The 21,961-nt window shown below is 40.6% G+C and overlaps 1 protein-coding gene across 1 annotated transcript in view; it reads right to left on the bottom strand.

Moving 5' to 3' along the window:
- Nucleotide 1: 1 nt before the first annotated feature.
- Nucleotides 2-21,961, bottom strand: part of dennd4a (DENN/MADD domain containing 4A) — a 30,893-nt gene continuing 8,933 nt past the window's right edge. The window contains exons 10-29 of the mRNA XM_079465585.1: nt 21,583-21,758; nt 21,019-21,119; nt 20,077-20,298; nt 19,024-19,169; nt 15,422-15,555; nt 14,156-14,288; nt 13,863-14,069; nt 13,626-13,754; nt 12,436-12,580; nt 11,398-11,520; nt 9,902-10,012; nt 8,459-9,303; nt 8,155-8,380; nt 6,605-6,696; nt 5,895-6,167; nt 5,393-5,611; nt 5,142-5,259; nt 2,325-2,487; nt 2,146-2,210; nt 2-2,061 (exon numbers count right to left, since the gene is read on the bottom strand). Coding sequence (XP_079321711.1) covers nt 1,925-2,061; nt 2,146-2,210; nt 2,325-2,487; nt 5,142-5,259; nt 5,393-5,611; nt 5,895-6,167; nt 6,605-6,696; nt 8,155-8,380; nt 8,459-9,303; nt 9,902-10,012; nt 11,398-11,520; nt 12,436-12,580; nt 13,626-13,754; nt 13,863-14,069; nt 14,156-14,288; nt 15,422-15,555; nt 19,024-19,169; nt 20,077-20,298; nt 21,019-21,119; nt 21,583-21,758 — 3,765 coding nt within the window. The 3' untranslated portion in view covers nt 2-1,924. The remainder of the gene's footprint in view (nt 2,062-2,145; nt 2,211-2,324; nt 2,488-5,141; nt 5,260-5,392; nt 5,612-5,894; nt 6,168-6,604; nt 6,697-8,154; nt 8,381-8,458; nt 9,304-9,901; nt 10,013-11,397; nt 11,521-12,435; nt 12,581-13,625; nt 13,755-13,862; nt 14,070-14,155; nt 14,289-15,421; nt 15,556-19,023; nt 19,170-20,076; nt 20,299-21,018; nt 21,120-21,582; nt 21,759-21,961) is intronic.

Raw genomic sequence — 21,961 nt, 5'->3', positions numbered from 1 at the left:
TTGAGTAACGTATGTTTATTTACAGTTCATAACATTTTTAGATCTGGCTCAGATCGGACAAAATGATTTATACAAATGAACAGTTTGGTTCCAAAATGAGATCTCCATTTTTATGATTTTCAAAAATCATGTTTATTGTGTTAGTTAGCTGTATTTTTTTGAGTTACCAACCTGCAGTTTCATTGATATTTATTGGAATGCACAATTTACAAAAACTGTAAACATTCCAACATTTGGAAAAACTGAGTTCTCATTTTGGAACCAAACTCTTCTATAATATAAATAGAAGTAACAAAAGGAGTGATATGTAAAGCACGTTGCCCTAACATAAAATGTAAAAAACAAACAAACAATTAACCATCTTACACATTACCACCTTTAAATGAGCTTACCATGAAATAGATCAGTTTTTTCACTACTATGCCAAATGATCTTACAAAGCAGGTGATAGAAAAACGGCTTCAACATGGTCAGCAGTGTAATAATATATTTAGTTTGTAGTAAATGTGTAGTTTTACACAGCATCAGGTCACCAAACAAAATAACACTTTTGTAAAAATATGTATCCAACATGGGGCAGTATTATCTGTTGTTTTCCCACCCAGGGCATAAACATCAATGCATCACTGTGTATTAATACATGTACAGTTTTTTCACATTGATGGTAAACTGCGTTTATCAGAAGCTTTTAAAATTCAGAAACTCTTCTACCAACCAAACAGATTCAAAGTGCATCTTCAAATAACATTGATAAAATTGAATGGTATTCAAATACAACAGTTCCAGTTATTACGTTTATGTTGAGAGATCAAATTGGACTAAAATAAGTGCTTGTATGCTCAGAGGCTTTGTGTTATTTGTATCATGACAATGGGTACTTGTGTTTACGCGTCACTGTACAATATAAATTAAATGTTACAAAAATTTGAAAAAATGTAACAGTACTTTAACTGGTCAAATGCAGACTCATAAAAACAGTCGATTTTTACTCTTTATTCCTTACTCCTACTTATATACTTCATTACTCTTAATACCCTGTTATAATTTGTCTCCATAATGTTTTTACATGATTGGTCCGCCCCAAGATAAGGCATTATCCTCAAAATCCCACTGAACGTACAACTCGCCATGTAAAAGGCCTTATAAACTCATGAATTCATATTTGGTCCAGTTCTGTACCTCAGGAGTTAAATCCATATCGTCACTGACAGTTAACCACAACTGGTCCCCAGGACCAGAACATCGAACACAACGCGAAATGAAATCTGTACACAAAGCAAACAGCATATTCTTTACAAACAGAGATGCATCAATTATAATAAATTCCAGTCTTAAAATATAACTATCATACAAATATTTAAAATAATAATACACATATGTACACAAAAGTCTCTTCGTAGGCGTTACACTGTATACAAGTGCACATAAACGCCAGTGGACTGTGTGTAGTGGGGTTGTTCATTGTGCTTCTAAACTATGCGTCCTAAATGTGACTGCAGTTTGATTGTTTTACAGCTACTGGTCCCACATCCACTCCACGATTCACTCTGTGTGAACTGATGGAGTGATAAAATGACCCGAGCACAATGCTATTGCTCCTATTCTACAATGACCTCAGATCTCACGTTGACCTGAATGGAGCTAAAGGATTCAAATGTGGCCCGAAAGCACCTGATAGGGGTTGAGACAGATGGAAGAAAGCATACTAGACCCGTGCCAAAATAGTCACAGAGACAGCCAGGGACTGTCTCTACATGGGACCTCATGAGAACCAGAGGTAGCTTTGGTAACAATAAAAGTTCAGGATCACATGAATGGAAGTGTTACTTCTTTGGCAGGGCCTTGGACCTCAAGGATGTGTAGATGACTTTGTGCCATGAATGTGAGGAAAGGAGGAGAAATTAGAAGATTAATAAAGTTGAGGTCACAGGAAAGGGAGCCCGAAGGTTCTTCTGCACTCCATGACTCCAGCGCTAGGTGGTCGGTCGCAATTGTGAGTCATCTTGACCTGACTGGGAGTTAACCGGTCGTACGCCATTTTGTATTCACGGTCAAATGCATCTGAGGACAAAAGATTGCACTTGATTATTATTGAATGTAACAGAGTTTTGCATTATGATGGAAGTCACATACCAATGAGCTTACCAATATTTATGCTACTCCTGCCCAAAGCCACCAATGACAAGAACAGGATGTCTCTATATAAGCTCCTGGATATGAAACAAGTTTTTTAAATGAGTCAGAGTGCTTCTTAATAAATTTGTATTTTGTCCAAAGCACATAATAATGTTTTAATGATGCGCATTGTGCACATGTCTTCGTACCGTTGTCTGACAAAGCCCAGTCTAGTGCCCAACAGCTGCAGTATTTGACTCATGGGGTGGTAGACATCATTCTTCTGGATGCTCTTCACGACACTCTGCAGCAGCTCTAGACTCACTGCCTGCTCCTCTTCCCACACAGCAGCAGATACCGCAGGATTTGCACCTGTTCAGATATACAGATTATGATGTAGCTGCCCATTGAGCTGCATGTCTATTGATGATCAATGGGGTGGACATGGTGTCAAGACATTGCAATGCAGTTGCTAAGATGCTCAGAGTAATTTCAGTTTTTCTTTAATGTTGTATGGCAGGGGTGGCCAACTAGTCAGAGACTAAGAGCCACTTTTTTTTCTGTGTTACTGCAAAGAGCCACATCATACACATGGGTACACATGAACATCATCTTTTAATCATGTCTGCACGCATACACAGACCTCTGCTCAGCCAGATCTAATGAAAATAACCACACCAACATAATAATATCAACAGTTAACATTGTGTGCACTGTCTCACACACACAAACTCTCAGTTCAAGCAAGTCCACAAACAATAATAGAATAATTTTCAATAACATCTTTCTCTTACTATGCTGCTTAGTGAGACTTCTGGCATTCCTTATCTTGAACAATCCTCTTCAAATCTGGCTTGTATTCTGTTGTTGCCACTCTAAGCAATTCTTTCAAATGAGTGTCAGTCAGAACAGATCGATGCTTTGATTTCACATTTATCAGGGTAGAAAACACAGACTCGCAGACGTACGTTGACCCAAACATGGACAGTATCTTAAGCGCAGCTCGTTTGATGTTGGGGTATTTTTCAATTGGCACACTTCTCCAGAACTCAACGGTCCCTTCCCTTAAAACAGCTTTCAGTTGATCCTCCTCACAAAGGTCGATCATCTCCAACTCAGCCGCAGCCTCATCTGTGACGAGCGGGGCTTTCAAACAGTCTGTTTCCGCATTAAATGGGTCGACGAGGAACGTAATCTGTGGTCTTTTCAGTTGTAGATCACAGAACCGGGTCACAAAGCTTTCGTGCAGGTTTGCAACAAGTGTTGCATATCTGTCTCTTTTCTTTTTCAGGGCGGCGCTGGTGACTTGCTCACTGGCTTTTAGCAGAGTATGAAAATTTGTTAAATCTCCCTTTTGAATATGCGCCTCGAACAGCTTTAGTTTGTTGACAAACGCAAACACACTTTGCACCAGGTCAGGCAGCATTTTTAACTTACCCTGCAGGGTCAGGTTCAGTCTGTCCAAGTGACACAGCATGTCGACTGAAAATGCCAGATCCATAATCCACTCGAGGTCTGAGAGCTCGGGATAGTCCTTGTCCTTCTCTTCCATGAACAGTTTCACAGCATCCAAAAGCTCAAAGAAGCGAGATAATACCTTGCTTTTTGACAGCCACCTCACAGTGCAGTGCAGCGGCAGGTCACCTGGAAGCCCTTGGTCCAGCTCAGCGATGAGATTCCTGAATTGCCTGTGGTTAAGCGCATGTGTGCGGATGTAGTTGACGATTTCCATCACAGGCTTCATGACGTTGTTTAAATTCAATGATTTAGACACGAGTTGCTCCCTGTGGATGATGCAGTGGAAATTCCAAAAGTCGGGAAATGTTTGATCAGTTTGCACAGCCCCACAAGCCCGTTCACGGATCCGATCATGGCTGGCGCTCCATCCGTGGCTATTGCAGTTAGTTACGGTATGGGCAGATTTGCTTTTGCAAACGCAGCCATCATTGCTTCTTTCACATCTATGCCACAGGTTCTGTCTTTTAATGTCACAATATCAAGGAGTTCTTCTTTGATCATACATTCATTTGACACAGACCGTGCAAATATTGCCAACTGAGGCTTGTCTTGTATGTCACAACTCTCATCCAATGCCACACTAAAATACTCACATGCTTGAAGGTCAGAGTGCAACTGTGATTCAACAGCTGTATTAATATCCGATATTCTGCGTTCAACACTGTGGCGGGACAGTTGAACGTCTGATACGCTCCGTTTTAGTTTGTCGTCTCCAGGAGACAAGATTTCAAAAGGCGTCAATGAGGCATTTTTTAATGAAGTCCCCTTCGTTGTATGGCTTTTTAGCCCGTGCTATGTTCCAAGCCAGCTGATATGATGCAAGCGTTACGGTCTCCGAGTGTTTCGTAAATTTTTGGAAAAACTGCACCTGCTTTTCTGCCTGGCTTATCAAAGCGACCAACTTGTTCTTGCGAAGTTCAGTCCCTTTTGGAAATTCCTGTTCGATGTTAGGGTGGAGTGAGCTGAAGTGACGCTGAAGATTTGAAGCTTTGAAATGCGCTAATGCTGCGTGACATATAAGGCAGATCGGCTTGCCATTACGTTTAAGAAAAAAATATAAACTCTCCCACTCTGGCAAAAACGTCCTGTGTTCTTCTTCATATTTTCGTTTGGCTGTGCTTTTTTTCCCTGCCATTTCAAGAGGTAACTTGAAGGAAATTGTTTACAACACAAATGATGTCACACCAAAGATTCTGTCGTCGCTCGTTTGACGTCACTCAAACAGGCTTACATGGTCAATGTGCCATCTAGCTGTAGGGGAGTGGATGACAGCGCCAGCCAAGCATTTTTGACGCATGTCATGTGACAGCTCCTGAAGAGCCGCATGAAACTAGTTAAAGAGCCGCATGAGGCTCGCGAGCCGCGGGTTGGCCACCCCTGTTGTATGGCAAGAAAGACTTTTGTTTTGCCAAATATTGCAATTTATTTTAAATATTTTTGAACTTCATATTTACAGTCATGGAGCTCACTTTTCACTGTACATGTGAGATCGTAAGACATATACTTACAATATGATTTCCAGAGCAAGTAGCAGGGCTGGATAGGGTCCTGATGCAGTCTAGGGTTGTCCCACAGGATCTGGACCAAGACGTTCTTACTGTCTTCTGATGCACAGCTTTGCAGAGGCTGCAGAAAATGTGCAAATAATGGTGATTACTGAAAATTCCACCCACATCAAATGAGATAACACAAAAGACATTGCAAATGCTAAAGATAAAGTGTTATCCGAGTAACACATGAGAATACCCAAGCAACATACCTGAGCGTCTCTGTTGTAGTGTTTGGAGCTCAGATAGAGTCCTGGCAAGCTGCTGGGTAGGTCCAGCCTACGGAAAAACCACACCAGGTTCCAGAACACGATGGGATGGTGATCCACAATGGATGCGGATGAGATGGCCTGATCGCCCTCGTTCTCCAGCAAGCTCTCCAGTTCCTTCCAAAGCACCAGAGGACTCAGATAGGGAACAGTTACTGGCTCCTGCAGCAAACAACACCCAAACTGACTACTAGCCTAAATAACTCAACTCAAATGTTTGGGCCACAAACAATCAGAAGATATTAAGAGAGTTTAAAGGGTTTTAATCAGTTTTTTTCTGAATTAAAGTACTTCCTATTCCACTTTAATATGCAAAACAACTTTAGTGAAATTATTTGTTGGTTGATATATCAGAAAAATGCTAAATTTGATTCAGTTGTGTCATACAAATGGGAGAAACGACACACTTTAGCGTTAAAGACATGCAAGGTTTTTGAGAACTTACAGGGTCTTTTTTGCCATTGCTGTATTGTTTTCTCGTGGCATTATGAACTTCTGAAAGATCCTCGTTTTCATCTGTCTGGACAGCATGCGAGTCTTGAGTTTCTTGGTCTCCCAGGTTTCTGATGTCCACATTAAGCAGGGGCAGAAATGGGGAGCCGCAAAACGGGCATGTGGTGTTGAGATTAGAGTCGTCCGCTGTCCAACCGGCCATAATCTCTTCATCATACACCAAACACTCACAGGTGTTACAGCGTGAACAACTGGACATACGTACCTGGACAGACATTCAAAAGTAAGCCTCAATAGACAAATATTGTAACTTATTACACAGATCTGGAATATAGACCTCCAATCGGTCAACCGTATATTGCAGTTAAACCGACGGTTGCACCAGCCAACAAATTTTAAAGTCAATCCCATTCACTTTGTAGTACACCCTTACATACCACATAAGAATTTCAATAATATTAATATTATACTTAATATTATTTATCCATTTATTTATTTTATATCCATTTATTAAAAATATTAAGCATGTAATGTAATGTAGTATACAGTCAGTTGGTTATTTTCATCCTCAAAGGGGTCATTTTGCGATAGAGGATAAAGACAGCGTTTATTTTGTCTAATACATACAGTATGCAAGATATTCTGTAGTCTACAATTACTGCAACATTTTAAAAATTTTTTAGAGACTTTCAGTAAACTCACTTCAATATCATAGTTCTGCCCCATCTGAGCGAGGTTCAAATCTGCACCCGCATCTGGACTCTGCAGAGCTTTCATTAATGTCAAAGATGATCCTGAAGGACAAAAGACAAAACACAACTTACTCCCTGCAGCAAAAAGAGCTTTGAAGAGATTTAAAGAGCTCAATCTTCTCCAAAAACAAGTCACATTTCAAGGTGATTGCCAGCAGGGATTATGAATGCTGATTCGGAGGCAGCTGAACGAGAAGAGGCTCTACGGAAGTCTAGCGTAAGAGCTTGTATGCGGATGTGAGTGATTGGGGGCACTTCAGCACAGCTCCGTCCCCCTCATTAAAGAGCTCCTCTCAGACCCCATTACGCCGCTCTGTCTGAGAGCCTATTTCTGCAGCTTCTCTAGCAGAAACCATGTCCAGCCTCACAACACTTCACATCCATATGCTAAAACATATCCAAAGACCCAGGCACGACAATGACACAAAAAGCTACAAATTATTAAGAATTAAAGGGACATCCCTATTTACTGCTATAGTAGGGAAAATAAATACTATGGGACTCAATGGGGGTAGAGATCTGTTTGGTTACTGAGATTCTTCCTTGGCATTTCACAGAACTTTGTACAGGTTTAGAGCAATCTAAGGGTGAGTAAATGATGACCGAATGTTCAGTTTTGGGTGAACTATCCTTCAAAACATTTAGTTCCTTCCCTTCGTTCTTGGTTCTCTTAATGTGCTACATTTTCTTTGTGCAATCTTAACCAAGAACTGGAGTTTATACATAACTCATGAAAGAGTCATTTTTAGCACGCTGAGGTTCTATTTTTAGAGATGTTATTCAGCGGAAACCTCAAACATGGAACCATTTAAAATGCACATGTTTTATGAACCTTTGTTATTTAGAGCAGTTTCTCAACCAGAATGACAACTAGGGGGCGTCATCAGCTTTCAAGGGGACTTCAAGATGACTTAAAATTATTTAAAATAAGACAAAACAAGAATTAAAATAGGCTAAAACTTATCAAAATTTATACATTTCTTCATGTTTGGTCATATTTTATAATGAATATATATCTTTATAATTATGCCATGATCTAAAATTGTGAGTGAGGGGGCCAAATGTTGCTATGGACAATAGGTTGAGATTTTCTTATTTAGTCTCTGGATACATTTATAACTATTTTTAAGATCCTTATTTATATGCATCCTGCAATCAAGTAGATATTTTGAAAAACGTCTAAGTTGTTTTGTATCCATACAATGGAAGCCAATGGGGACCAATGTGGTTTGGTTACCAAGATTCTTCAATATATCTTCTTTTGTGTTCTGCACATGAAAAAAAGTCATACAGGTTTGTAATGACATGTGGGTTAACAATTAAAGACTTTCATTGTTAGGTGAACTGTCCCTTTAAGATTGAAGCCCCATTTAAAATGGGCTTACCCATTGAAAACAGGTTGAATTTCAACTTGAAAATGAGCTTTTTCCTAGGGCACCTAACTAGGACTTGGAGTGTATGACATATAGAAGTCACTTTTATTATATGCAGCACACACACCAGTGAGGGAGGATTGGCGGAAGAGTCGAGACGGTGTGGATGGGCTTTCGATGCAGGTTTTGCTCCTGTGAGGACTTCTCCTGGGCCGCATGATGGGTTGAGCTCCATCCCGCCGGGGAGAGGAAAGCCTGTCGGGGTCCACACCAGAATCGCTCTCAAAAAGAGAAGAGCACTCGGGGTCACCTGACCCGAGCGAGGACACGCTGACCTGGTCCGAGTTCAAATCCTAGTGGAAGAAAACAGAGTCAGATTGCAAAAACAATAGCACCATTTTCCAGAACTTTAAGTATGATGTCATGTTTACCTGCGTGATGGACTGTGAGGAAAGTCGCGAATACAGGCGACTGGCTTTCTCAGCGACGCCCTTTCCTGCAAACAGGAAACTGCTTTTGAACACGTCCAGTGTTGGGGTGAGCAGAGAGTCCATGGAGAAGGATGAAGTGGAATGAGATGGCGAAGAGGGAGAGGCCAGGGAGTTGGGCCGCGGTTCCCTGACCCGACGGACACGGCCCTGAGGGAGGGAGGGGGAGGAGAAGAGTCTGGTTCGTGGCTGAGGTTGAAGCTGAGTGTTGATGGGAGAGCTGACCCCTGCGGACATGTGTGGAGAGCTATGAGGAGATGGGGTTTGGGTACCCTTTAGCTCCACGTTGAGAGACCGCTGGCTAATTGGGCTACTTAGGTTGTTCATGTAGTGTTGAATCTCCTCAGCCAGGTCTCGTCGGGCAGTGGGGGTGTCTGCATTATCACCCTCACTGTGGTCTTGGGTCTCAGCGGCCATGAGGGAGAGAGGATCAAACCCTGCTTCGATCCCTGTTCTTTTCACAGTCCGCCCAAGAGCAGAGCTGCAGCTCATGCTCCTCTCCATGGCAACATGCTCCTTCTCCATGGCAACCGTGCAGCTAACAGTCCTCTCCACAGCGAGTTTAGGTGGACTCATGACGCCCCCCACTGCTTGTTTTTCACCTACTGTGTTTAAGTCTAGTGTGCTGGGCCTAACAGGTCTTTTTCCGAAGATATCCAGAGCGTTTGGCCTTTCAAATTTTGGGAGGGCTTTAAAAAAAACACTGCTGGTTTGTGCGTTGGATGCGGATGGATGGGAACCAAGCACTGGGGAGGAGTTTTCTTTTTGCGACGGCGTCGTCTGACACACTGAAATTTGTCAAAAAGAAATAAAGAATATGCTTATAAAACAAGATATAGCAAGGTTGAAATAACTTGCAGTGTCCCTCTTTACCACTTGGTAGAACCAAAAGGTGTTTAGTGTATAACAACACATGCTCAATACTAGTGTACTGCTTACTTTCTACAATGCATACTGCATACTATAGTCTCGAAATATTGTGTAACAGAATATTACGTCTATTGTAGTGCATCTATTCTATTACCGTCTTAATTAAATGTTACATTATATTTGTCAACTGCCAAATTACTACAGTACATGTGTCCTATGCAAGCATTTAGAAAACAAACTGCTAACAATATATTTTTTTAATAATTCATATTTATATAACATATAATATATTTAACACATTATTAAATGTATAAATGTAATTTGATTTATTACATGTAAATGTGTCCTGTAGTGTGCGAGCAAATATTTTGAACAAAATTATATAATTTTAAATATGCATTTTTTTTTATATTTGCTCGCACACTACTGGACACATTTACAGTTTATTTGTCATCTACCCCAATTCCAAACATACCATGTGTATATTTAAGGAAAGAGATTAAAAATGTAACTCACATGGGCTTCTGTCCTTCTCCTTCATGTCTGGAGAGGAGTTCTGCTCCTCACCTCCTCCTAACCTCACCTCCTCTTTAGACAGAGAGTCATAACCCTGATCCGATTGGCCGCCTGAAACAAACAATAAATGTAAAACCACTTAAAAAGTGCAAATCGGAACAGTAGAGCACATATAAAAGCTTCATACATGTTTAATGTGAATGAGAGATATTACAGAGCTAATCAGAATGCTCACACCGATGCAGCAGAATTTTCGGCAGCAATGCTTCAAACAAAGCTATTTCTGCAAATCCTAACACAGGATACGCAATTTTACATTTAGAAAAAGATGCAGCTTTGTTCTTCTCGCATAAACTATAATACGGTAGAACACACACACACACACACACACACACACACACACACACACACACACAAGCTACTTCTGAGTCACACCGAGAAAACTGATGGAGCATAAAGCTGACATCACAGTACTGCCTCCAGAGGTGAGCTTTGACTATTTCACAATTTCAGTTATGTTTTTGCTATAACTAGTAACTTCTCTTCGGTCACATCACCAAAGCACCCTGAAGGAAAGTCGGTTTATTTGGCAGCCATCTTTGTAACACCCCCGAACAGCTATTTTCCCTGCTGAAAATACATAGAAATCCAACAGAAACCATTACATAAAAAGCTAATGGTTTATAATGGTATTTAAATGGCAGCCATTAGAAATTCTACTAAAACCATTACAGCATTTCTTTTGGTTGTGTGTTTTGGGTATTTAATGGTGTTCTCTTGGTTTCCGTCTGTCAGATAAAATCCATTAAATCCAATGCAGTACGATTCCCATAATAGCCATTTAAAATGTTCTGTTTTCGTCAGGGTTCCATTGTTTCTTTGTTTTTGTTTTTTTCCCATGTAGGAAATTAGGGAAAGACCGCACTCTAAACCCCAGAACATAACAAACCGATGCCAAAGAACAAGCAATGACGAAATACAGCTGTGGTGTTGCATCATATGTCAGGGCCAACGGTGCACAACACATCATAAAACAAGTCCACTACGTATATCTAGTTTGACAATGTTTGACATTGGTTTAACAATATATTTCAAATCAACAAAGGAGCGGGCAAATATATCAATAAACATATCATTTGTGATAGATTGAGTTCTTTCACGCCCCATTTTCTCAGTCAACGTAAAATGACAAATCGCTTGACACTACAAACACAGTGTTACGGTACCACATATCGCCTCAACAAGCATCACAGCCCAGAGCTTTACAAAACTTCAAACAGGCTTTCAAACACATCGACTTTCTCCTCTCATTTCTTGCAGCATGCTCACAGAACCAGATGTGTGAGGCTAATGTGTGCTCGAAGAGAGAAGAGAGACTGAAAGTGAGAGAAAAAAAATGTTATCTGACGCTTTGAAGGATAGAGGGGGGTGTTCTGCTCCGCGGAGGACTGATGATGGAGGAGAAGAAAGGTGGAGAGCGAAAGCAGAGCGAGTACCTGTGCTGGATCTGTCGTCGCTGGAATCCATTTTAGTGAAGTCTGTATCGATAGAAGCTCGCTCTGCCGAATCGTTGGAGCTGTCCAGACTGCCATGGCTGACGTTGTCAAGATCGCTGGCATCTGCTCGAAAAAGAAAGGCAGTTAGCAGAGGACAAAAAAAAAAAAAAGAGTAACATATTTAAAAAAAACACAGTCTGTGATGTGAATTTCAGTCGGGTGCCCACAGCATACATCAGATTTCAAAAGGCCAGCAAAGCTAATCGAATCTATGCAATGCGGTTGTCCTTTGTGTTTTTGCTCTTTTATTTGATGAGCAAACATACAGTAACTATATGTCAGTGTTTAGAGGTATTCAGAAATGCCCATATTTTTTTCTCTGCCGTGTACTGTACTGTATATTAAATTGAGTTTTTCTCATATTGCTCAAATCAGCCTGCACAACTAAGCTGCAGTGTTTCTGCGTGGTGATGCAGCTTTATTTTTTTTCACGAAAGCCCCTCATGCACTTCTTCTAATGCAGCTTACAGGGAACTGTGTGGGAAAGGATGAGATCGAGTGATCACAGACTATGAACTTTTCGGGCTGAGAAGGCTGCCATCCATTCACATCTTAATTGGACCCATTAAAGCCGTTCTAGTTCAGCAGGCAGTCTGGATCGAGCCTGAAGGAGGGGGATAGCTGAGAGAGGGTACCCTCTCGCAGGCACCAGACACGGGTTGAGCAATCCTGACCCTGTGAAATTCTAGAGAGTTTGTGCTTCTCTGTAGACTAGGCTGGACTGTCGACTCACAGGCTTGTAATAAAACTAGCTTTTTTGTACAGAAATGTTAAAATTTAAACAACAAGTACATGCATAAACAACATTTCTCCAAGATCATTTGGCACTGATTTTTACAGACGTGTTGCAGTGCATTATGGGATACAAAGCATACATGCAATACCGCCTTCATGTGTTATCAACTTTGTTTTTACAGCCAATTTAACATTCTGAGGAATGTGTCGAAAGTGTGTTTAAGTGGGGGTGTAAGGGTTTACCGGACAGATTGGTGTCTTTCGGGTGGGTGGTCCGTCTCCTCCACATTTGTTTAAACAGCACCACACCCCGAAGCACATTTCTCAACTTTCCCCACAGGAAGTAACCCCCTCTGGTGGAAGATGGCCACGTGCTCTCCAATACAGCCTGGGGATATACGCACACATACACGCATACAGATTAACATAATTCTACAGAGCAACGCCTGTCATTATCTTAAGTAGATTGTGTTCTCCCTCAAGGACTAGCTGTACTTACTCTGATAGAATTGGAACAACACTCAGGTGGCCAGACTTATGTGTCCCTGTAAGTTTGCCCTCATTTTGGGACATTGTATAAAGCAGAAAAAATAAGTTTCCCCAGGGATATGACTTTTGTTTAGTGATAACGGGCATAAAATGTGCCAGCTCATTTGCCAACTTCACGCGCCTGAGCATAAGAATAAAAACCTACTTAAGATAAATCTATTCATGCTCTCCATGTCTTCTGAAGACCTTATTTCACAGAATGAATTTAAACAAATCTTTCTCTGGTTGCTTTTAAAGAGATCGAGAAATGGACTCCAAAAAGGCAGCTTTTTTATTATTTGCCCTCATTGACCCTCATGTCATTCCGATCTTGTCTGATTTAACACAAAAGAAGATATGTTGGTAACCAAACAACACTGGCACCCATTGACTTCCATTGTATGGACACAAAACCACACAGATGTTTCACAAAATATCTTCTTTTGTGTTTGATTGATATACAGGTTTTGTATGACATGAGGGTGAATAAATGTTGACAAACTTGTTTTGGTAAACGATTTCTTTAATAGTTACATCTGCAAGCAAAAATCTGAAGTAGAAGTTTCTATCAGTTTTATAATTCCCACCTTATTTGACATTTACATCTAATGCAAAAACTTAAACACAATGTGGCTTGGATGTCCATTAATTGTAACAAATTGGACGTTTAAAAAAGACACTACGTCGGAGCTGATAGTCTTGCGGTTATGTGCTCCGACATATATAGCGCTGTTGCGCTTCGGGCGACTCGAGTTCGAGTCCCGGCTCGAGGTCCTTTCCCGATCCCACCCCCTCTGTCTCGCCCACTTCACTTCCTGTTCTCTCTACGTAACAGCTGTTCAAATAAAGGCAAAAGGCCCCAAGATAAATCTTTAAAAAAAAAGACACAATGTACCAGCGCTTACCCTGTTATAGTATCCATATGTTATAGCGTTGGGCTGCACACCAGCTTTCTTCATCTCAAACAGAACCCGAACGGCAAGAACAGGCTGTCCGTACTGCCCACACAGCTGCATCAGAACCCGGTAACAGACCTTCAGTGAAGCAGAACCAAACAATTATTTACAAAACCACAACACAGACGGAAATATCCGCCAGCTAGGTCCAGTACAAACTGATAGAGGTGTATTAGCTGACTCTACCTCATCAGGGGGCTGCAACTTTTTGTCCTGCATGTTCCTCAGCACATCGTAGGCAGTATGCAGCACCCGCACTTTGGAGTGGCAAGCGCTGACGTATGCAGGCAGGGAGATGAACCACAGGCCGTTGCAGTGCCGGAGAAGACACTTGGACCACATCTGAGGGATGGAGGAGTAGGTCTTTGCCATCTTCTGGGCTGATTTGATCTCCTACGGAGAGAGGATGGGGGGACGGGGGATTTGAGAAGAGAGATCATAGGGTGTGATTTGATGGGATTATTGTATGAAAGACAGACCTGTTGGGAGCGTCTAAAAATGGCAGCTGGGTTGATCGGACTGATGTGTCTCAAAACTGAAGGTGCTGTGGGGACTCTGGGACCATCCTGAAGTTCAAAGAGTCGGACGTTCAGTACAGGAAACCCACTGTAGCTGGATATAAAAACACAAGTTTTATGTAAGAACCTTATCTTTGTTTGTGTGTTGTTGGGCAAACACTAAAAAACTCCAATTGGAAATGCAAATATCATCACTGCTTTTAGGTGGTTCAATCTGTGTTGGGCTGGTTAGGATGCTCTAACAAACAGCATTTAAACCAGCACAATATTTAACATGAAAACATTAACCTCATTTTTACGAACCTCAAGCTGAACCAACTACAACATGGAAAAACACAAGCTATAAATAGAACAGACAAGCCTAATGACAAGACCGAATCTGCTGACTTCTCTTTTTCACATGTTCTGAGGAAATATCTCTGAAGTAAATCTAACAGTTTAGATGTGCTGAAACTACATACCTAATGGCAACATAAAGCTTAACATCTGGTAAGCCAAAATTTTGATAGATAAAATCAAGAAATAAGCCCCTTAAGCAGTGGGTTACAGTGGATTTTATAACAGCTAAGGGAGTTGTGCTAAAATTCTGTAGCTGTTATAAATGCACTGTAACCCGCTGCATTGCGGGTCTTATTGCTTTTATAAAGCTGTTATTCCATATGCATAGCAACGTTTCATAAAATTATGTATTTAAAATGATATTTAGGCTTTGTGGTGCGGACAGCAGGTATAGATCAAGTAAATCAGAATCAAGTACCAGAACTGACCATTTTATAATAAAATTTGTGTAAATTTTGAGTAAACTACCCCCTTAATTTACAAATATAAAAAGTGCAGGCGATGCATGTGTGACCTCTGCAGAACTCCCCTGATCTTTCTGCACTGTTGTGCGAGAGCAGACTCTGTGTGGTCCTGCTTTAAATTCAATACATGGGAAATGTTCACAATCTTAATCTTTAATGTCAAGACACCCCACTGTAACACAATCATACCAAATCCCAAAATAACACATTCACATAATGTAATTACACGCTCCCTGTGGAGGCTGTTTTGTTGATTTTAGGGAGAGTTTCTGTAGACATTGGATCCTTAGAGAGCCTTATTCTAGACTTTTGGGAGAGCTTTGCTGGGGATTATATACACCACTGGTACAATGCTGTCTGTGGTGTCCTGTCGTGCATGTGCACTGTGGATTTGAACGCATGAAAATATGTTTGGTTTTCATACCTGTAAACCAAAGACGGCTCCTCTCCTTCTGGCAGTGCTGGCAGCTCTGGGGGGGTGATGTAAACAGTGTGCTCACTACAGTGAGATTTGTCAAATTCAATAAGCCTTGTGTCCTCGGGCTTCTCGCTGTCGACCTAAAATAGACACATCATTTGTTAAACTTCGGTGTTCATATGTCTATACAAGAACTTGGTGCTCACTGTCCCATGATGCGGAAAAGGCCATTTTTAAAGGTCCATTAGACATCAGTTATGTAAATTTGGATTGATCCTCAATTAAAATGTACAATTACATAGATTAAAAAGCTTTTCCATTGAAAATCCTAGCATGCTTCACTGCGCACGGTCAAATATTTCATCAAATAGCTCTGAAAGATCAAAACCCCACTTAAAACGTCAAAACAACTTTTCTAATAAATGTATCCATAAATCAACTCCGAACTCATTTTAATCAGAACTGAACCACATTACACACAAGATATACGCGCACACACATGACCCCGTCATTCAACCGTGCCAAGGGATTTTCTGCTGTCTGGCAAGTAGACTTAAAGCGCAGATCATCTGACCTCAGATCAGCCGAAGAACTGGTTTTAGTGTAAATGAGCCCATTAATCCTCTCATCCCTGATCTCACATCTGAACCAAAAAGCTCTGATCCTCCTGCCCATCTGCCGCAGATGCACCCCAAATGCACTGACCTGGACTAAACGCTTAGTGTTTTGTATTGCTGGAGGGGAATACAACTGTTCCACTGCGGTATATAGCCTGGCCAGAGCTTGAAAGATACACTGTGCATTTAGCCTCCAGACAAGCCTGTCTACAAACCCTGTAAATGTACCGTAAATGCATCATAAAGCCCTTGCCACTGAGCTGCATTGGAAATCAGACAGGCTATTGAATAAAGCATGAATTTTATATCTGTCGATAATGGGGGAATCAGTTTATGCCTCTCTAAAGCAGGATCAGCAATTGTTTTGGATGATACCGTTTTTAAGGTTAAGCTCTTCCTGGACATTGCCGGAAAAAGACTTCTGGATCAATGGATGCCTTTTTTTAAATGGATTTTTGTCTATAACTGTAAAGCACTCTTTAATGCACCCGGCCAGGACAGCATGAGACATTTCAGCAATCGGGTACAAAACAATACTTCAGGATTTTTAAGGTCCAATGTTTAAATTTTGACAGAAATGCAATATAATACATACATAATTATGTCTTCAGAGGTGTATAAAGGCGTTATGTTTTTATTACCTCAGAATGAGCTATTTTTATCTAGATACACCGCGGGTGCCCTTACATGAATTTCGCCATGTTGTTTCTACTTCAGCACTAAACGGACAAACTGCACTTTATGCCTCGTTTCCTAATACTTTACCTCCTTCAGCAAAGAAGCAAAAATGTGATGACATCTTAGTTCTGTGTCAGCCACCGTAGTGCTTCAAAATGTAGGGGTGGAGTGAGCCGGTGGTTGCAATCCACAACCACACAGCTAAATGCCGCTAAATTTTGTACACGGCACCTTTAAGAGAAATGGATTGTAAAAAAATAGATGCTTGACCTTCAGAATATTGATCGAGTTTAAACTAAGTATTTGATTTAACATTCTGAAAAAAAACAAATCGTACCTTTCTATATAAAACCCGATTTGTGTCATTTTGTTCACCCTATTTGTGGAGAACGTCACACAGGTTTTGGATAGTATATCAAACAATAACCCAGTTGCCACAGTGTAAAGTGCTCTGTCCTTTAATACCCCAACAGTCTCTCGTGTGCACCCGACCCACAAACCAACAGCGGCTTAAATCAACCCAGGCTGTCATTTTCATTACCAGCACAGTGCTAAAGAACTCTCCTTCAAGGTCCCCACATGAGGGAACGACAAGCCAGAGCACGATACGTGCAACTTCTCTGTCGATAGAATAATTGAAGGCGTGAGAAAAGGAGACATTCAATCGTCTTTCCTGCACACTATAGCCTTGTGGGTAATACAGGTGGAAGATGACTACTGTTTCTCTAAACAAGAATAAATAGTCTCGCTCCTGCCTTCTCAGTTCCGTCGAGACTGATAAAAATGGACTACAAAGGCACAATGAAGCCAGCCGGGAATATATTTATCAGCACTTATATTTAACAAGAGACTACTTTCATCGTTCCACTGAAAATACCATTTCAGATACACGCACGGTCTGGTTCATCTCTAGACACGAGACGACAATTGAGATTATAAAGATGTAAAGTCATCCAAGACGCTGAAGAATTAATTATGCATGCAGAACGGATCTGGAGTTCTGCAGAGACTGACCGATACAGCAATGTTATTTTAATAATGAAGGCAGACAGTACACTCGCCCAGAGCTTTGAGAGAAATTCATTCTGTGTGCACACCAAATCACTGCATCACCACACCCTCAACGCATCTCCAAAACAACCCAAACAGGTCACATTTAAAGAATCAAAATCAAATTCGAATCATTGGATTGGATTTTGAACGCACAGTAAATTTAAATAGAATTGAATAAAAGTGTATGATATGAGTGTTAAAACTATCTTAAACTAAAGGTAAATGAATAGAAATGCGATTTTTCTATTCTGTGTTCTGCAGTATATAATAAATGGCTGTGGCGATCTAATATGCATCACTAGACGGAGTGAGACAAAGAAATGCATTAGTATTTTCATAAAAAAAAAAGATTAAGCATGTCATTTTTATATTTTGCTGTAGAGTCGGTATGAAATATCTGTTTACATTTTCGAACATTCCTTTTGCCATTATTTGTAATAATCCAGATTTTTGTATGCACAGGGAGTTGTATACAACAGTCTTTTTCTTGAAGAAAAAGAATTAGATGACTAACTTCTGAGACTAGTTTATGCGGCGGCCCCTGGTCTCACCACCATCCAGTCTGTGTATCATTACATGAAGCAAGAGAAAAAGACTGAGACTATGGCAATAGTAAACATGCAGTATATAGTGTATAGTTTATATATACACAGTATTTATTTACCTATATATAACAATGTTGTGGTATGTATTGTTAATGTGAAATTATTCATACTGGTTGGGTAATACTGCAAATCCCTACGGTATATTTCCCATATTAGAAGTTTAAAGAGACAGAGATTTGGGCAGCTTACCTTTCCTCCCTTCTCTGTGCCAAATAACTTTCCAAGAAAAGGCAAGTTTAAAGAGAAGAGAAAAAAGAAGCGGTGAGAAAATGAAAAAGATAAATACAAACTGTGCAGAAGAAAAGCCAGAGAAGAATGAGAGAAAATGGCAAGCCAACAGGATCATAACAGCAAAGCTTATAATGACAATATTCCCTTACTCTTACTGTTCCCACAAATCACGTACTGTGTGCTCTACTGAAAGCTCTGTATTTCCATATTTTTGTCTTTTGTTGGTTTTTAGCAAAGCGCCTGAAGTGTAGTTCAAAATGGAAACTCTCTCCAAGTCTTATAAATGCCATCAGTGATTAACCTGAATGGAGATGGCTCTATTCAGCATAGTTATATTTATGTCTCAAAGAAAGCTAAATATGAATTGCTAAATATAAGCTATATATACTGTATATACATATGTATAGATCAATATGTTTTATACCTTGTCAACGCAGTCGTCAAAGAAAGCGAGGCTTGCGTCTTTATCGCTGACAAAAGAGCACTCCTCGATGAAACGGATGAACATCTGAGTCTTTGTCATGAGGGAGTAAAACTTTTGATGGGATCGGTCACGACTCTTTAAAAAGCCTGCGTATAAACAAACCCAGATACAAAATCAAAGACGGTTAGAGTGAGAACGTGTTCATTACAATAAGAAAATGTGATCTTGGTAATGTAGTATTATTTTGGCTCATTGTCACAGTAGTCTGATACAATTAAATATTTAATCAATTATCTTTAGGGGGCATTAGCGGACCACTTGAAACCATGCGTTTTCGTAACATCCTGGTTATTGACAAACCATCTTCTGTTTGATTTCCGAAGACAGCGTAGATATAGTATCAGTCATTATTTATACATCCGTAATACTGTGGTGATGTTTGGAGATCACCACTAAGACCAGAGACCCGTTTCAATAAGGAAAGGTTTAAAAGATCTCACTCATGATTATATAAGAGTCTGCAGATGTTTTCTCACATATTCTATTAATCACTGCAGTTTGTTGGACCTGTCAGGAATGCCTTATTTCCAATGGGGCTTTACCAAAATCGGCACAATAATTTCAAGCCTGATTTAAGCTAGACTGTGCCGGCACACAGGGCCAGATTTGAGCATCATAGCAGCTGCTGAGCTTCAGAATTCCACTCAAAGCGGACCCTCTGCATGTGGTTGGGTCAAAATAACCCAGAGGACGTACAATTCATTGTGTTTTCCATTGTTTTTCTTTCTTCGCTGATGACGTAAGACACTTACAACTGTCTGTGACATTCACCCAATATTATACAGTACAAACAACAATAGCTGTCCTTGTACCCATCACAAAGTCTTTGTATTTACACAAAAGGATACATTTATGGCTATTTCAAGCATCATGTCTATACTGGACTATAATAATAAATGAGAACCAATACCATAATTGTTGCTTTTGTTTGTGTTCAGTATTGCTTCTCTGCATTCTCTTATTAAGATCTGCTTTGGAGTGAACACGACTAACCTTGCAGATCAAACAATGAACTGGCGTCAGTTGCTTTCTCAGATGGAGCTTGCGTGATGGGCAAGAGGTACGAGCGGTAGCCCTTTAAGATGGCTGCCATGAAGCGAAGGAAAGCCTCCTGAATCTCCATCTCCAAGGTTTCCAAAGTCTTCCCACCGCTGCCGGGTTCCCGCTCGGTCATGAAGGCCTCCATCTGCCCTTCCTCACGTCTCATCTGATAACCTGTGGAAAAAAATCATGCTCGGGTTATGCAAGCGAACTTCAAACAGCTATAGGTACTGATGCACAGCGTCCAGATACACAAGAAGCAGATCTCAACAAAGAACATACAGAAGGTCATTTTGAGGTATTAAATGATCCTCTCGCTCATTACTTGAGTGAGTTTCGAAGGTCAGCAAAAAGATCTCTATCTGTTAATACAGGTTCACATCAATGGACATGAAAACGTTCCCCCTAAAATATATGAGCACAGAGACTCAGTGCACAAACATACATCATCTTTATCACAGCTTCACAGTTAATCATTAACATGTTCAGGTCTAGTTCAAGAGATACTTTGAGGTTCGTACATTCCGTCCATGAGATTTTGAAGAATTGAGAAAGCGCTGGGTCAGGGGTCAAGTCTAATTCAGAGTGAAACATGAATCAGTTCCCAAGTATTGGTGCACAGACACGCACAAAAGAAACATTTTGTGCATCGGGCTGCCTCGATCCAGCAAATTGGTCGATCTCTAAATCTCTTCACATCTCAAGGTTGACTGACCTTAGCTCTTACTCGGTCAAGCATTCATAAAACATTGTTAGGTAACACAAATGAAACTGTCAGACTCCAGGCCATCAAGATGCTATTTCTTGTTCACGGAAGTAAACTAATCTTGCCCAGCTAACAGAAAATGAGAAATAATTTCTCTGTTGACACCACGTTGACCCTCCCCAACTAACCTTCATCCAGTTGCTGGTAGAGATTGCTGAGGGTGTTGATCAAATGTTTACAGGCTTTTCTTGGCAGGATCTTCCAGGTCAGGGCTCTGCGCTCTTCTTTGCTGAAATATGCCACACATGTATATCGTTAGAGACACAGAGTAAACAGCGAATGGGATAGAGCTTGTGAACAATAGAACCAAGAGCTACTTTGGAGTTTTAATGGAGCTTTTTAATGGCGCTATACTGTTTAGAGCTTACACTGCAAACGTTTAGGTACATACTTTGAGATAAACAAAAAAGCACCATGTGTTGAGCATATGGTGGTTCTGGTTATCCAATCTTCACAACAACATTCCTGACTGGTCGTATATCTCTACCCTGATCTATAAACCATATGGGTGTAGATGAAGATAAAAAATTTCTCTGAATTTCACCAATTAGCTCTAGCTTACTCAACATTTCACACCGAAAAAAAAACCATTACTTTTATTTTATCAACAAAAAGAGGTACAAATATTTTTGCTTAAGTCACGGGTCAGGGGGGGCTCTCATGCAGAGAACTACGTAGAGGTCAGAACTCACTGGGTTATAGTGTTAGTGTCTAGGTCCACGCAGCTAATGTCGGTCGGTGGCTCATAGAGGTCAAAGTAGCGCGAGTCCACCCCCACGATGAAAGGGCACGGAGCACTGAGCACATCTGCAAGGGCCAGCGGGCAGAGAGGAATGTACGGGCACGGCCAGTGGAAAGGAAAGATCATCTGTTGGTATAGTACAGGAAAAAACAAAACACTATAAAATACTGCAGCGGTGAAAGTAAAAGGCTAAAATAGTGTATTCTGATTGGCCAATCACAGCATTGAGCGGTCTCCATATTTCCTGATTTACATTTTTTGCCATAAATCCTTATTATTAGTCACCCTTTACGATTGTCACTGGATTTGCAAATATCTAAACAATGAAA

This window comes from Barbatula barbatula (genome assembly GCF_947034865.1).
Source record: "Barbatula barbatula genome assembly, chromosome: 10".
NCBI classification, from domain to species: Eukaryota; Metazoa; Chordata; class Actinopteri; order Cypriniformes; family Nemacheilidae; genus Barbatula; species Barbatula barbatula.
The sequence above is the reverse complement of the archived record's forward strand: the minus strand, read 5'-3'. Positions and strand labels throughout refer to the sequence as shown.